The following is a 15,730-nucleotide window of genomic DNA, read 5'->3' as shown; positions in this document are numbered from 1 at the left end:
GCATCGGCCTTTGTAAAATAATGGTCGACTACCAATTTACCTTTCAAAATATACTCCGTTTGATAGCATGGACACAGACGCTCAACAAATGCGCAATAGAAAGTTTCATCCTTGTCCATGTCTGTGCTATTTCTCTCCAGTAGTCATGGTCGATAAAAATGCCTTTACTCATTTAAACTGGAGTTGTGGGTATGTCTTAACCCCCCTCACACAAGTGCTCGTCAACATGGGCTTCTATTGTTGTTGTCATCTCCAGTAGTTTGTCGTTGTTCTGTCTTTTTCGACAGCAAAACAACTGCGACTGTACTCGGTTTAGTCTTGGTCTCAGACAAAGAAGACCTGTCAAGACCACAACTGTGGGGATATCACTAAATGGACAATGCATTGTTAACATCATTAATTTATTTTTTAACATCATTAATGTGATTGGATGTAAAACTTTCTGTTTCAACTGCAATCAATAACTTTTAAATTTCACCAAAATTAAAGGGGTGGTTTACTGCTTTTTTTCTTTGCATGACTGTGTTTATGGGGTGCAATATAACATGTCTTCGTGTTTTTTTTTGTTTTTTTTAAAGCCTTATTTTTCATTAATTTCACCTTTGTTGTAAGCCGCTTTCTCCTCTGCCATTTGAACGACCGGTTGACTTCCTGAGTCTATGAAACCACTCCCTCAGAAACAGGCAATGGGCTCAGATTGGTTAGTTGGGCCAGTGTGTTGTAATTGGCTAAACTTCGTAGCGCACGTTGTCCGGAAACTTCACGCCCATTACCTTTACAGGCGAAAGCTGCATGTGCTCAGGTCAAATGTAAATAATGGTGTCAATACTGCGTATCAGCTTGAGCCAGAATCAGACCCAGAAAGCGGCAATGAAGAGAGTCAAGCAGAACCTCCCCAAACATGGCTCTTACAAAACGTTTCTGAATGGTACATTTTTGAATTATTATTATTCTATTATTATTATTATATAAGAATTTCGATATCCTGTTACTAGAAAATGCTACTGCTGCTTGTTAGCTTTTGAGATACGGTTTTCTCCTGATTAAAAGTTTAATATAACTGAATAAATGACTGAGTAATACCGTTTTTTAAAGTTATTGTTTTGTCGATATAATGAACAACCGTTTATCTATTCACAAAACTTAGTTTACTCGGTGTATCGTTTCCTTTAGGTGTACATGTGGCAACTGTGTTAAAATGCCAACAGAACGTGAAAACATCTGATAACAGCAGCTGAAGTTTGCTGTTGCGATATAACTTTTTGAACTGTATACACGTTTGTCTTATACACACAAAATAGCATCGAAATAACTAGCTACAAACAGCGTTGGCATTGGTTTACATTTTTGATCAAATCGAAAAATTACGTCATAAAGTATACATGGAAAATACATTTACAAAATTAGTACATAATTACAAATTCAGGTACAAAATGTTTGTACGCGTTTGTCATAGACACACGAAATAGCATAGCTAAGTGGCTACTAAAGCCAGCGCTGCCATTTGTTTACGTCCTTGATAAAACCTAAAGCATTACGTCTAAAATTAGAAATGCAAATACATTTAAAATGATTAAGTCTTACTTACAGGTTGTGGCCCAACAACTGCTGCCTCTGGTTTTAAAGTTGGAACTGCTTCATTCTTTAGTAACAGTTTGTTGTTGAATCCGACATTGAATTTGTAGAGATTCTGGAAGCTGTCTTCCGTAAAATGCGCAGCACAAAGAGCTAAATTACGATTCTAATTTTCAGGAACATAATTAAACATAAATTGTAGCCATTGTTGACGAACTACAGCGTTCGTAGGAAGCCCGGACACAGAAGACCTGACAGCTGGGTGAAAATAACACACTTTCGACGGCATGGCTACAGCTCTCCACTATAACTCTTCCTCTTCGATAAAGCCGCAGAAATATGGCCATATGCCCCCTTTTTTGAATATTCCGGAGGGAGGGTTGATTATGGGTTAGTTACGTATAAAACCCGGGAAGTATCGTTGTAGTCCGATTCGAGTCGTTTTTGTAGAAATTAAACTTCCTGATTTTTAAAAGACGATATCTCTGCTTACGTTGAACTTTCAGCGCAGCAACTTTGCAGATACTGTTCATGCACCAACAGCAACTTACACCATTTAAAATGAAAAAAGTGAAATCGCAATCAACCACCCCTTTAATACAAATGCCCACAAAATGCAAGATATGATTGCAAAAAAGTACTTGTATGAAATCATATGATATAATAAAATGTTTGCATTATTATATAGGCAAAAGAGCTGAGGTGTATTCCATAAAGCAAGGTTATCTTACGGTCAAACATACCCTGAACTCTCGATTGATTAAACCAAACCTTGCTTACTCGAGGTATGCTCGTTCCAAAAACGCGTGCGGGAGTAAGTTCTATGGAAGCTTATGTGTAGCAATATTCAATTTGAAATGTAATATGCAAAATTATTATGAAATATGTAAAATGACAATGCAATATGTAAAATGGCAATATATTTCTGTATTTAAATTAACATTTTCCATTACATTTGTGCAACGTTTGGTGCAAAATGAAAATGATAATTCAATTATATAATTTACATTTGCCATTTCATACATATGTTTTCATATGTAAATTGAATACATATTTTAACGCTTTCTAAGTTGCAAAATTAAAATGAAAATGTATTAAAGGAATTTTTAGATCTGTTTAAAATGTTCAGGCAAAAACTGTAGCAAAATGATCATTTAAATTTAATTTTTCTTAATTGCATTTACACTCACAGTTAAGACACTTGCGATTGCATTTTCATTAAATGTCCCGCAATGAATGTAGCAAAATTCAATGTGCAAATTGAAAATGCATTCCGAGCCGATCACGCCCCTGCCCCGCCCCGCCCCCTCCCGCTCTTGTCAATCACTGCATCAAGGCGGGGCTCGGCAACATTTTGAGGTGTTGGAAGGAAACATGGCGGCGGCAGAGCTGATACCTTTCTTTTACTGTCTATGGCTGATACGAGCGTAAATTTACTGGCAGATGAAGGGAAGCGTGAACAGAGAATTTGTAGTGTTTCCGAGGATTATTACACGTTTGCAGGTGATAGAACCAGTGCGTTGTTAGACCGTCTGGGAGAATGTTCTGCTTTATCACCCGTTTGATGTCAACATTATGCTGCGCTGTTGTTGTCTGATGCAGGACTGTGTTAATGATTGTTTCGTTTTGTATTAAATATGTCATTGTCTGATACACATATGCTTAACTTTATTCTTATTACTATTAACTATAATTACCCAATAATGTTGGAGATCCTACAGGTTTTCTTTACAATTGCACCTACTCTGAGATCACAGAATATGATGGGTCAAATTCATAGCTACCAAAAAATTTGACCGCTCTTTATTTCTTCATAACTGACTGTAATGTTCAATAAAGTGACTCATGTGATGTTTAACCATCTCCCTTTTCTATTTTATAAAGCATATTGATCAGATATTTATAAATATATAGGGTCATCACGGAATCTGACGGGTTTTGATACTATCGTCTATAATTGGTCTAATATTTTAAAAACCGAAGCCGCACAAACAAAACTTTAACGGCACAAACGAACGAGACTATTTTATTTGGAGGATGTGGGGGGCTGGGTGACCTCAGAATGACCTATAAATATTCTTTGAATATCTAAAAAATCGAAGCAGCACAAACAATAAAGCAAAGTAACAGCACAAATGAAGTAAAAGTGATTGAGCCTATTTTGCCGACGTTTTGCATTGGGTGGGGGCGGGGCCAACTTCACGCAGTGATTGACAAGAGCGGGAGGGAGGGGGCGGGGCAGGGGCGTGATCGGCTCGGAATGCATTTTCAATTTGCACATTGAATTTTGCTACATTCATTGCGGCACATTTAATGAAAATGCAATCGCAAGTGTCTTAACTGTGAATGTAAATGCAATTAAGAAAAATAACATTTAAATGATCATTTTGCTACAGTTTTTGCTTGAACATTTTAAACAGATCTAATAATTTCTTTAATACATTTTCATTTTAATTTTGCAACTTATAAAGCGTTAAAATATGTATTCAATTTACATATTAAAATATATGTATGAAATGGAAAATGTAAATTATATAATTGAATTATCATTTTCATTTTGCACCAAACGTTGCACAAATGTATGGGAAAATGTTAATTTAAATACAGAAATGCATTGCCATTTTACATATTGCATTGTCTATTTACATATTGCATTATCATTTTGCATATTACATTTCAAATTGAATATTGCTACACACAAGCTTCCATAAAGTTCAGCCAGGTTTACACAGAAGACATTCTCAACAGAGCGACGAATCGACGAGTCACCATGGAGACATACGCTAAGAAAAAGTGCGGAATATTACTTATTTCTTCTTCTTTTGTTAAAAACTTATTTACATAGTGCATATCGCTGTGAATAAGAACTATATAGTTTGTTTGATGCTAATTATGTAATAAGAAGAAAGACTGATTAAACTAAATACAGTCTGTGCTTGCAAAGATAACATGACTGTATTTGGTTTATTTTTTGTTTAGTCATTTTGCTTACACATTGTTTGAAAGCTAAAATATATCATATCATGTCATATGTCTTTATTAAAGAAATATATCATAGCATAGAAATAAATAATAAATAAATAAATAGCAAAAATAAAAAAAACGTCTGAATGCAGATCAACGATGTGTGAGATGAGAATTATATAGCTATATATTCTAATAAATCAACAATACCTTGTTTTAATAGCGCTTTATATATCAATATAACTATATATAAATAATATTGTGCGCAATCTGTCACGCCCACTGGAGCCTCATTAATAGGGCACACATGCGCTGAACACCTCTGAAGTAAACTAACCCTGGAACAGATCCTACTCCAGAGCGGGTTATGTTCAGAGAGTAGGTTGCTAATGCTACTTACAAACCCTGAAAGTTACCTCTTTTTTTGGAATTGAAAGTTAGACAGCTTACACTTAAACATACCCGGGTGTGTCACATAACCTGCTTACACAAATATGGTCTTGGTCTTGTCTTGGTTTCAACCCCTCTAAGTCTTGGTTTAGGGGGTCTTGACTACAACACTACTAATTGGTACAGAAAATATTAAGGTACATGTGTGAACTGTGTGAACAAAGTATGCGAGATTAATAAAATAGTGTGTGCTGTGCATACTATGCTGATGATGAATTTTACCTCACACTGCGGCCATACCGTAGCATACACTTAAAAACTGAAGTATACTCAAGCATTAGATGATATTCTCTTTATAAAAATTCTGGAAATGAATGGTGTTTTGAAACAGTTTTATGTTGTATACCCTCTCTTGTGACGTTTTCAGCTGCTGTCATGGCCTTTCCACTTATATCGTTGACCATCCCGTCTACTGTGGCTTCATGCTTCAGGAAAAATGGCCGCACCACACGCCTGTACAGAATCTGAGAACCATTCCAGGAGACCGGAGCCATGCACCATAACAGGAACAGGCACTAAACACCAGCAAAGACACAAAAGGGCAAGTTAGAGTAAGTAATGGGTTATCTAGTGTGAGAAATCATCACTAACATGTAGAGTTGTCCCTATTAAAGTTAAGAAACTAAAGCGGCAACAAGTTAAGAAAGTAGTTTGTCGAACTTTAGAATTACAATTACAGAAAAAGTAATAATAGTTCACTGTTATATGCAGGAAGACGACAAAACATAAACATCGGGACAACCAGAGAATCAGTCTAGGTTAATGACCTTAAATTATGTATTTTTTTAGTTTACATTTTAGAGTCTCAGTATGCTTGTCCACAAGGGGTTGAACAAAGACAGAAATAAATTTGCTGGATCCATTTGCAAGCGGTTTTCTTTAATCAAAATAAACTCAAATTACACTTTATCAGGTTATCTGGAAACAAAAACACAGGAAACAAAACAAAAACTATAATGAGACATGATCACAAGATGAGAAAACTGAAACAAAACAGGGTTTATATACATAGGGGGCACTAAGGACTAAACGCAAAAGTATGCAAAGTACAACTTAAGCACCCTGTGACTTTCTGTCTACAATTCTGCATAGCTTTACAGAACGTGCTGATGACGTGTGATGTCTGCGCGAGCAGGGTGTGTACAGGTATGGAAATACATATGTTGACAGGCTGGTAGGACATCGTATCATTGCTTTCGGACCAAATGCAATGATTGGCCTAACATTTTTTGGTCATGAGACTTCCACAGAAGATATAAGTACATGTTTTAATATTTAAACCACTTCTATTATTGATTGCTATCAGGATGTGAAGAGAGTTTCGTATAACAAACAGTTTGTATAAAGACAAAAAATCCTACCCTACTTTTAACACTGACTCTAACAGATAATTCCACTAAAAAGATTAAAAAATAAAGTTAAAATAAAAACTTGTGCATCGATATTTGGTAGATAATAAAAACGTGTGCATCTATATTTGGTAGATAATAAAAACAATGTTAAAACTGCTAAAACCAAACTTAGGCCATTGAACACTATGGAAAAACTGGCAGATGTCTTAAGGCCAACAACGTCTCGGTTACTCACGTAATCTCGGTTCCCTGAGATTAGGTAACAAGTATTGCGTAGGTAGCTTACGCTATGGGAAAACTCCTTTTCTTGAAAATATTGAAGCCAAATTTTTTAAGCGCAATGCAGCTGCACAGCAGACATACAGCTGAGCGCCTTAGCTCGCTCATTGGCTGTGCTGCGGGAACTGCACGAACCTATGGCGAATTGGCTAGGATGCGCGAACCAATCAGGACACTTCACGCCTGCGCACGTCAGAGCCCGCCAGAATGGGCGTGGTTTATAGCTATATAAGCCCCCATTTCACCATAGAATTCAGGTTAAATCAACTGAAGCGATCCCCTGATTGAAGCATAGTAGCAAGCAGAGTTACGCAAAACTCGTTCCCTACTCTCAGGAAACCGAGGATACGTTAGTAACCGAGACGCACGGAGAAGCTCTGAGTCAAAGCTGGTTCTCACGTCGTTTGCGCTTGCTTATGTTGAGGGCCTGGGGTCAGTCATGGAGCCCACCCATTCCTTGGATTCCAATGCAGCAAGATAAACGCTGTCATCCTTCTCATCTTCCTCGTCTGATCCCCCAAAAGAGACTAGACCGGCCGCTTGCTGAAAGGGGCGCCTGAGTAAACGGGACCGGTGAGGGCGTTTCCTTGGGAGAGAGCGAAGCAAGGGGAGACCGGGCCGGCGTGTGCTCGCTCGTGTTCATCCGCTCTGGCATCCTCTGCGCTTTTTCTTGCGCAGCTCGATCAGAGGAAAAGATGGAGCGGGAGGCGTGGGGTCGTCGTGGGCAAAGGTGGCCAGACGAGACCGCAGGGTGGAGAGCGCCATTCCATCACACTCCGGGCAGCCGCCCTTAGAGAGTGCAGCTTCCACGTGGTCACAGCCCAGACAGGAAGCACAGAGGATGTGACGATCTCCGCCAAAGAGAAGGCCTCTGCACGTGGCGCAGGTGACCTGAGGCATTTGAAACAACGCCTGGTAATTTGCTCTTTTAGAAAGTGAATCGCAACGGCAAACACACTAGCTTTTAAAAGATATAGCGCGCCCGATGGCACAGCAGAACAGCATCCAGTTGAAACCAGGGAGCCGGCGTCCTCAGAGCTGCTTAGCAGGTTGCTTGTTCCACTGAAGGCTTTTCGACGGCGGCGAGGCTTCTCATCCGGATGTCAGCTAAGTGAAAACTTGCTGAAGGAGATTAAATCTGAATTCTATGGCAGCTTGTATGGGGGCTTATATAGCTATAAGCCATGCCCTTTCTGGCGGGCTTCAATATTCTTGAGAAAAGGAGTTTTCCCATAGCGTAAGCTACTTACGCAATACGAAAGACCTCTCGAAAGGGAACAGAGCTGTTTTAAATGAAACAGCTTGCCAAACTATTTAACCTCTTAGAAGGGACATGACAAAGGAAGGCAGAAGTCTTTGTGCCAATCAGCAGAAAGAAGCCGGTAATAATTGATCCTCTTAAATCGGATATTAGTCATAGAAAGCATTTGGCATTGTTATACCTACCTTACATACATAGTAGAAAGGAAACCAGTAGAGAAAGATGTCAGAGAAGAATTCACCCACGCTGAAGATGCCGTAGATTACCCAATACGTCAGCCATTGTGTGTCATCCTCCTTATCAGGACTTTCTATGGCTTTGATACTAAAAAAAAATTTAAATAGAAAATAATTGGAAAGATATGCCAGTTAAGACAAGTATACTGCAACCAAACTCCAGCTACTGCATCCAAACTCAAATACAACCAAACTCAAAGACATAATAAACTATCAGCTTAGGTTAAGACAAGTATTGATTTGTGAAATATCTTAAAACATAACTTACGAGAAATAGGCAGGATAAACAAAACCAATCAGATTACAGAGTAGAGAAGCACCATATCCAAATAATAAATATGCTCCAGTCACAGCTGTAGCACCTGTTGGGAGAAAAATCATAACTGAACGATGTCTTCAATGTGTAAACTGGAGAATCACAAGTAAAATTACAATAACTAATGCTAATCATGGACAACTGTCTTTGAATGAGGCCTCAAATTAAATCTTTAACACTAATTTTCAATGTAGACAGCTTTTGAGACAGAAAAAATATCTATCACAATTTCATAATCAATTTAGGCTAGGCTATATGTTGAGGGATGAAGGTGAAATACCAGTAGCCTACTGTGTGTTTTAGGAAGGTGTATATACTTTAAGGAGCAATTTTGGTTACACTTTATTTAAAGATGTCCGTGTTACAGTGTAAGTGTAAACAAACTCTGGCGGCACCCAGCCTTGTAGAAGGTAGAGTGCTTTCTCTGAATCTGATAGGCGGCGGATACCTCCTCAGCGTTGTTCTGGATTAGTAGGAGTGGCTTGCGTAGCTGTGCAATGTGGTGCATTGTGGGAGTTGTGGTTTTCAGTACAAATGCGCCCTAAAGTTACTTTCTGTCTTTACTCGGTCAAGAAGGCACCAAATTCGACAATTTTATTATATTTCGACTACATATATGACCCACTTTCAATAAAGATGAATGTTCCTACGGGTGAAATGCTCCTTTAAGTACGGAGTAATAAGAATTAACTACAAGTAGGCTACTTGCTATTGAGTTGGAGTTAGGATGACGGTGTGTTTAAGGGTTAGTTGCATGTAATTACTATAGTAAATGTAACATAAGAAGGATACTGTAAAATAGCGAAATGTGTCTACAGCTATAGGCTACTACGTCAGAGAAAATCTGCCCATTTAGAAAAAAAAAATATGTTTTTTTTAATTAAATTGCAAAAAGTTTTCTTTCAATGAAAACAAACAACTCAATGCCCTCAAGTGCGTGTAGCCTAGTGCCCTAATATTTTATCACACACATTGTGTGATAAATTATAAGGGGCGAGCAATAGCCTATCCAACATTATATTTGATCTATTATAAAAAATTCATAGGCCTGTGCTATTTATTATTGAAGTTGTTTCAGCCAACTTAATTGTTTTAGCCTTAGCAATTTGTCATTTCACACCCCAGTAGTAACGCTTCGACTGACCCTTGTGTCCACCTGTTACATTACAACACAAAACACTTTATAATTCGCAGAAAACACTTTAGGCCTATATAAAACATGAAAAGACTTAAGATAAAACTAGGACTTACCGATAGCTAAGTAACGTTTCTTGATGCCTGTTTTTTCTTCGATTTTATTGAGACAGTCAGTGACTAAATTCTTCTCGTTCAAAAAAGCCTCAATGCGGTCTTTTATTTTAGTAAATATCGCAAACATCGTGGCTTAAAAGGAAAGCGTAACGTTATGCAATTAAATAGAAGTGTATGATTGAAAACATGGATGGTATTTCGTCCTCTCTGCAGTTTCGCTGACTGAACAGACTCAATCCGCTTACTGTCAGACTGTCGGACTAGTGACGTGTCTGTGTGGAGGATGAAGACTCCAGACTGACAGCAGGGAGACCAATTACTTGTGATAGTCTACATCATTAGACAACGGAGAAAGTAGGTTAAATATATAACAAAATGTAACTGAAAATGAATGTAGGCTATGATATTTGTGAAAGAAAAATCAATATGCTATCAAAAGTACATGTGTAATTTAGTTTGGTTGGGTGAAGGTGTTTACAACTGATTATTTGGCTACAAATGATCTATGGATAGGCCTACATCTGAGTACTGAGCAGTTGTAACCGCTGGGGGTCCCTGCTCACCTGGCACTGTGTCAGTTTTTTCCGCAACAAAGAAACATGATACTGGAAAAGCATAGACAGACAGGTATGTGAGTGAATACATTGAGCAGACAAGCACTTACACGTCGTTATGTCGAAACCGAGGATAGCTAACTTGAAGCACTATGTCACGTTACCTCGAAAGAATAAAAGCTGCCTTTGCTTTTCAATGACTCAGAGATAACATGGACACTAAACGAAAGAAATCATTCAGAGCCGTAAAATACACTTTATTTGTGTGTTGCTACATCTTTTGGGTAAGAGCATGACTTGTAAATGTATTTCTGCTGTTTTTTAGAGCAAACATGACAAATTTGCACATTCAATTATATTTATATTATATTATTTCTATCTGTGTGCTTACTGTATGTTGTATTTGTCCGAATCCTGGGTTTGGCTTTGTTTCATATGAAATTGTGTTTGTATTGCAGATATTTTAAACAAATGAGTGTTGTTGTGTTAAAGGTGTTAAGTGCTGTCCTAACTGCTGTTGGAATCTATGCAAAATTTGCCAAAGAGTCGGGTATTTAAACCGCATTTGCCATATTCATTCATCTCTAGTTATAAAAGAAGCTTGCAAAATTATAAATGGTAACATTTTCACAAATATTACATATGATGCTTACCAGATCATTAGCCTAAATAATATTCCAAGAAGTTTAGATCCATATTTTCAAACTGTTGCATGAATATTATAGTTTTCATGACCACAGTGGCACATTAGTTGAGACTAAATTAAATATTTATATTTTTAAATGTAATTTGTAACGTACCCCACAACCACCTTAAATTAAGGCAAGGTAAGGTAAGATAAAACTTTTTTTAACTCATCTAATGAAGGCAAAAAAAGGGGTGACTAAAGTGTTGAAAAAAATAGATGTAGCCTGTTATAGATCCTATGTAAATTGTAAACAGAAAAAAAGAAAAAGATGTATGTTTCTACCGTGTACTTCTACAGTTTGTGTTATTTTCTTTACTAATGCTTGACAGATGCAGTGGACACGCTGATGGCAGATCCAGCGCTGTTGCTGATCATTGTGGGTTCTCTCATGTTCACCATCACTTTCTTTGGCTGTTTCGGAGCTCTGCGCAACATCTCCTTGCTGCTCAACATGGTCAGACTCAGATATACAGTAGTTCTCACATGAGGAAGATGTCACAAAGGCTCTCGGTAGCTATGGAAAGATGACCTTGTACTTTGAATATTTCTAAATTTACAGTGTTAAGAGATGGATGGGGGGATTGATAGATAGATAGATAGATAGATAGATAGATAGATAGATAGATAGATAGATAGATAGATAGATAGATAATCTACTGTATTTTACATGGTAGTTAAAAAATATTCTTTTCAAGTCAGTCAATTGCATACTCAGTGCCCATTGTGACAACTTACCCTTTTTTTACCTATATTTTTTTTTACCTTTTTTATTTTTTACAAATAAATCATATTTGTCCAGTTTGTAGGAATTTTGCTGGCCATTCTGCTGCTGCAAGTAACAGCCGCTGTGATGGGCCTTTTGTTCTCTGAAAAGGTAAATAATTTACACAGGTACAAGCTAAAACTTTATATTTGGACCAAGTCCCATCTTGGAGAAATGAGATGATGTTTTAAAATTATTACTTTTAAAACTTGTTGGTAGGTTCAAGAGAGGACAGAGCAGCTGATGAAGAAGGCGATTGTGCGCTATCGGGATGATCAGGACTTGGAAAATGTTATTGATTTTGTACAGAAAAAGGTAAAAGAATTTGATTTCATATTTTCCTTAGTAATATATTTAAAATGTAATTTGTTCCTGCAGTGGCAAAGCCGAATTCTCAGCAGCCTTAAGTGTCATATGATCCTTCAGAAAAAAAATCTAATATGTGGATTTTCTCAAGAAAAAAAAATCGAATCAATGTTGCAACCGGATCAAGCGTAGCATTAGCTCTGGCAGGCTTGACTCTTAGCTGATACATGTCCACCTATAGGAATACGACGCCTATCACTGTAAACATATATAAGCTCCTTCAGTATTATCAGCAGCTATAGCGTTCTCAGCGTTCTCCATCCCCAGCTCCTCTCGTCCAGACAGAATGGTTTTCTGATTCCCTTTGAATCAGACTAAATTCTCAAATTATGTTGTACATTAAAATCTTAAATTAATGATATCTCCAATACATTCATGTTGGTTCTGTTCTGTTTACCCTAAGGGGGGTTATTGTGCTCTCCCTGCTCTTTCCATGCTAGGCTTCATGGATGCGCAGGGAGTTCTTGCCCAGAACAGAACTACTGCCAATCCTAACTGAATGCTTATTGTCAATTGTATTTGACGATAGTGGTCCTGACAGAATTAATAGTTTTGTGGAAGTTATGATCATTTTTTTCAGGATTCTTTGATAAATGGAATGTTCAAAATAACAGCATATATTTGACAGAAACCTATTGTAACATTTTGTTTTTACACTTTTGATCAAATTCATGCATCCTTATTGAAAAAAAGTATTAATTTCTTTAAAAATAACAATTACTGACACTAAACTTTTGAACAGTAGTTTATGCAGTTAAGCATGATAGGCTGGTGCATGAAATGGCATATGTCAAAGATGACACTGTTGATCTTTCTTTGTCCTGTAGTTCAAGTGCTGTGGGGTGGATTCTTATTTAGACTGGTCTAAAAACATGTACTTCAACTCATCAGACCAAAATCCCAGTCTGGAGGCCTACGGAGTGCCCTTCTCCTGCTGCATACGGCTAAAGAATGAGGTCAGGTTGTCAAATCCTGAAACACTTAATGTAGAGGTCTTAGGTGTGCTATCCATTTTAGTATTTAGTAAATGCATTTTTTTTTTTTTTTTACTTTTTAAGAAATTTTAAACACTTGCTTGAAAATGTCTCGTTGACCTAGACCGTTAGAATGTTCAGGATTCAAATATAGTGGACAGCCATGGTGTCAATTAAAAATTAGCATACTGAATTTTGATTGGTCTTATTTTGTACATATATTTGCATACTGAATTATTGGTAACACTTTACAATAAGGTTTGTTGAGGTTAAGGTTAGTTGACATGGGTTTATGCATTAACTACCATTACCTAACAATGAGCTATACATTTATTACAGAATTTATTCATCTTTGTTTATAAAAATAGAACCGTTCGTTGTTAGTCCATGTCAGCTCAGGTACATTAAATAATATTAACAGATACACTTCTGATTTTAATAATCTATCAGTAAATATTGAAATGAACATTAACTAAGATTAATAAATGCTGTAGAATAGATGTATTGTTCCTTGTTAGTTCATGTTAACAAATGGAACCTTATTTTAAAGTGTTACCGAATTATTAGTAGCAGTCAATCAAAAACCTTTTGTATTTTATAAACAGTAATGTGGAGCAGAAGCAAAGATATTTCATGCTGGGCTACCCACCGTAGTGTGTCAGCGATATATAATAAATTTGTTATTATTTTTAATAAGTTAGACAAGCATGAAAAGCTGGCCACTTTCTACACTATAAATAGTGTCTGTTCATTTATGTGTAGACTGTGTTCAACTCCATGTGTGGCTATGAGACCCAAAAGATAAAGAAAAGTGTGGCCAGTCGGCTAATCTACACCACTGGTTGTCTAGATGAGATCGTCTGGTGGGGAAAACAGAACCTTCTGCTGGTCGGAGTGATGACCCTGGTCCTACTGTTCCTTGAGGTGAGGCGCACACAGAAAGTCCTTTCAACTTTATTTAAATGCATTATTTTAGTAACTTCTCCATGCATGAAATCTGGTCTTGCTGCGTCTTGCTGTGTCTTGTTTAAAACAGGCAAGGGAATTGGGCCTCCTCAAAAATGTACTGTAAATAAACATATACTTAATTTTATTGTCTAAAAGCAGTTATAATGAGCTGTTGTTCTTTTTCATCAAATTAGCTTTCAGTATCACTTTAGTATGTCATGCTTGCTTATGGTCAATGTTAAAGGTAGAGAAAGACAGACATATATAAATACTGTACACATAAAGCTAGAGTCTCTTTCAAATGCAGCTAAATGTGTAAATCATTCAAGGATTTCAAAACAAGATATAGATCAATCGAAATGTGCCACAGTGATGTCCCCTATGTTTATAGCACATCATTAATTTTCAAAATACATTAGGGAGAGATTGTCTGTATGTGGGAGAATACATTTCAGCAAAACACAGATGGCAAATCTACTGTTATTTATTTGTAAACTGTAACAATAGCCAATTTAATCAAATATTAAGTATTATATAATATATATTTTATTAATACTAACATATAACTGCATTAATTTGCTATATTTAATTCCGTCACACAAAGAAATTACACAGAAACAAATGCTTATTTTTAAAATATATATATTATATAGATGTTACATCATTCTAGATGTTATGGAATAAAAACTAAAAAGAGTACATTGGGACCCAAAATCTATTCCCTCACAAAAAGTCAGATTGCTTCTGATTTGCTCATGCTTCTTAGAACATTCATAAAATCAGGATGACATGGATCATCAGGTTTTGCCCCAAATTGTGAAGTATGAGACCCACTGTGTCTATGAGTTACATTTTGAATAAATCTCTTTAAAAAACAACAACAACTGAATTATACATGAGCAGCCACATCACATTAAAACCCACATTGAGCCACTACAGTACAACCATATAAACATTATCTCTGACCTTCATCATAACCTGAGGGCATGATACACTAAATTCATGTGCAGAAAGACAAAATGAACAAGCTCTTTGCATTGAGGATGATAAATGATTTGTCTGTTCTTCAGATATGTATGATGTCACTGGCTTCAGTACAGCTCTGTCAAATCAGAACAGTTCAACAGAAGAAGAGGAAATCTAACAGGACCCAAAACCTTTGTTGCAACAGAAAGTCTTGACTGGTTTTATACGCCCACTTTTCACCATGTGCTTGCATTGGAATTCAATGATGCACTGCCATTTAAATACCAAGTTATAACATGTTACAAATTAGATGCAAAGACTATGATAATTCTCTTTATTATACTGTGAGTTTCTAAGCCAAAAGCTGTGATTAATGAAACCTTATTGTAAAGTGTTACTGATAATACAAACAGACAAAAATGTGTTTGATTGTTTTATGTTAGTACTGATTTAGTTTAACTTTAGTTAACATGAACTAAGAATGAACAATTCTTCTACAGCATTTATTAATCTTAGTTAATGTTAATTTCAACATTTACTAATACATTATTAAAATCAAAATTTGTATTTCTTAACATTAATTGATGCACTGTGAACTAGCATGAACAAACAATGAACGACTATTTTTTTTAACTAACCTTAACAAATATTAATAAATACTGTTACAAATTTATTGTTCATTGTTAGTTCATGTTAGTTAACATGCATTAATTAATGTTAACAATGAAACCTTATTGTAAAATGTTACCATATTATCTGTAATGTTAATAAAATATATTTTACAACA

General features: G+C 36.4%; 2 protein-coding genes across 6 annotated transcripts in view; one reads left to right on the top strand and one right to left on the bottom strand.

Moving 5' to 3' along the window:
- reep6 (receptor accessory protein 6) overlaps positions 1 to 9,915 on the bottom strand; it is an 11,129-nt gene extending 1,214 nt beyond the window's left edge. Inside the window, exons 1-4 of the mRNA XM_077202778.1 lie at positions 9,685 to 9,915; positions 8,386 to 8,479; positions 8,067 to 8,205; positions 5,336 to 5,504 (exon numbers count right to left, since the gene is read on the bottom strand). Of these exons, the coding sequence (XP_077058893.1) occupies positions 5,336 to 5,504; positions 8,067 to 8,205; positions 8,386 to 8,479; positions 9,685 to 9,811 (529 nt within the window). The 5' untranslated portion in view covers positions 9,812 to 9,915. The remainder of the gene's footprint in view (positions 1 to 5,335; positions 5,505 to 8,066; positions 8,206 to 8,385; positions 8,480 to 9,684) is intronic.
- LOC143711360 (tetraspanin-33) overlaps positions 1 to 15,730 on the top strand; it is a 23,189-nt gene extending 7,459 nt beyond the window's left edge. The window contains exons 2-10 of one of the 5 annotated variants that reach the window (XM_077202775.1): positions 5,357 to 5,540; positions 9,898 to 10,038; positions 10,155 to 10,311; positions 11,256 to 11,380; positions 11,726 to 11,800; positions 11,909 to 12,004; positions 12,883 to 13,011; positions 13,792 to 13,953; positions 15,048 to 15,730. In XM_077202775.1, the coding sequence (XP_077058890.1) occupies positions 10,284 to 10,311; positions 11,256 to 11,380; positions 11,726 to 11,800; positions 11,909 to 12,004; positions 12,883 to 13,011; positions 13,792 to 13,953; positions 15,048 to 15,158 (726 nt within the window). In that variant the 5' untranslated portion in view covers positions 5,357 to 5,540; positions 9,898 to 10,038; positions 10,155 to 10,283 and the 3' untranslated portion in view covers positions 15,159 to 15,730. Of the gene's footprint in view, positions 1 to 5,356; positions 5,541 to 9,897; positions 10,523 to 10,696; positions 10,789 to 11,255; positions 11,381 to 11,725; positions 11,801 to 11,908; positions 12,005 to 12,882; positions 13,012 to 13,791; positions 13,954 to 15,047 lie in introns of those variants that run through there. The other 4 variants (XM_077202776.1, XM_077202773.1, XM_077202774.1 and 1 more) reach the window with 4 other exon arrangements.

Source organism: Siphateles boraxobius, unplaced genomic scaffold (assembly GCF_051911475.1).
Source record: "Siphateles boraxobius isolate OS27281-9 unplaced genomic scaffold, OSU_SipBor_1 5, whole genome shotgun sequence".
NCBI lineage: Eukaryota > Metazoa > Chordata > Actinopteri > Cypriniformes > Leuciscidae > Siphateles > Siphateles boraxobius.
This window is presented reverse-complemented; position numbering and strand designations above follow the sequence as displayed.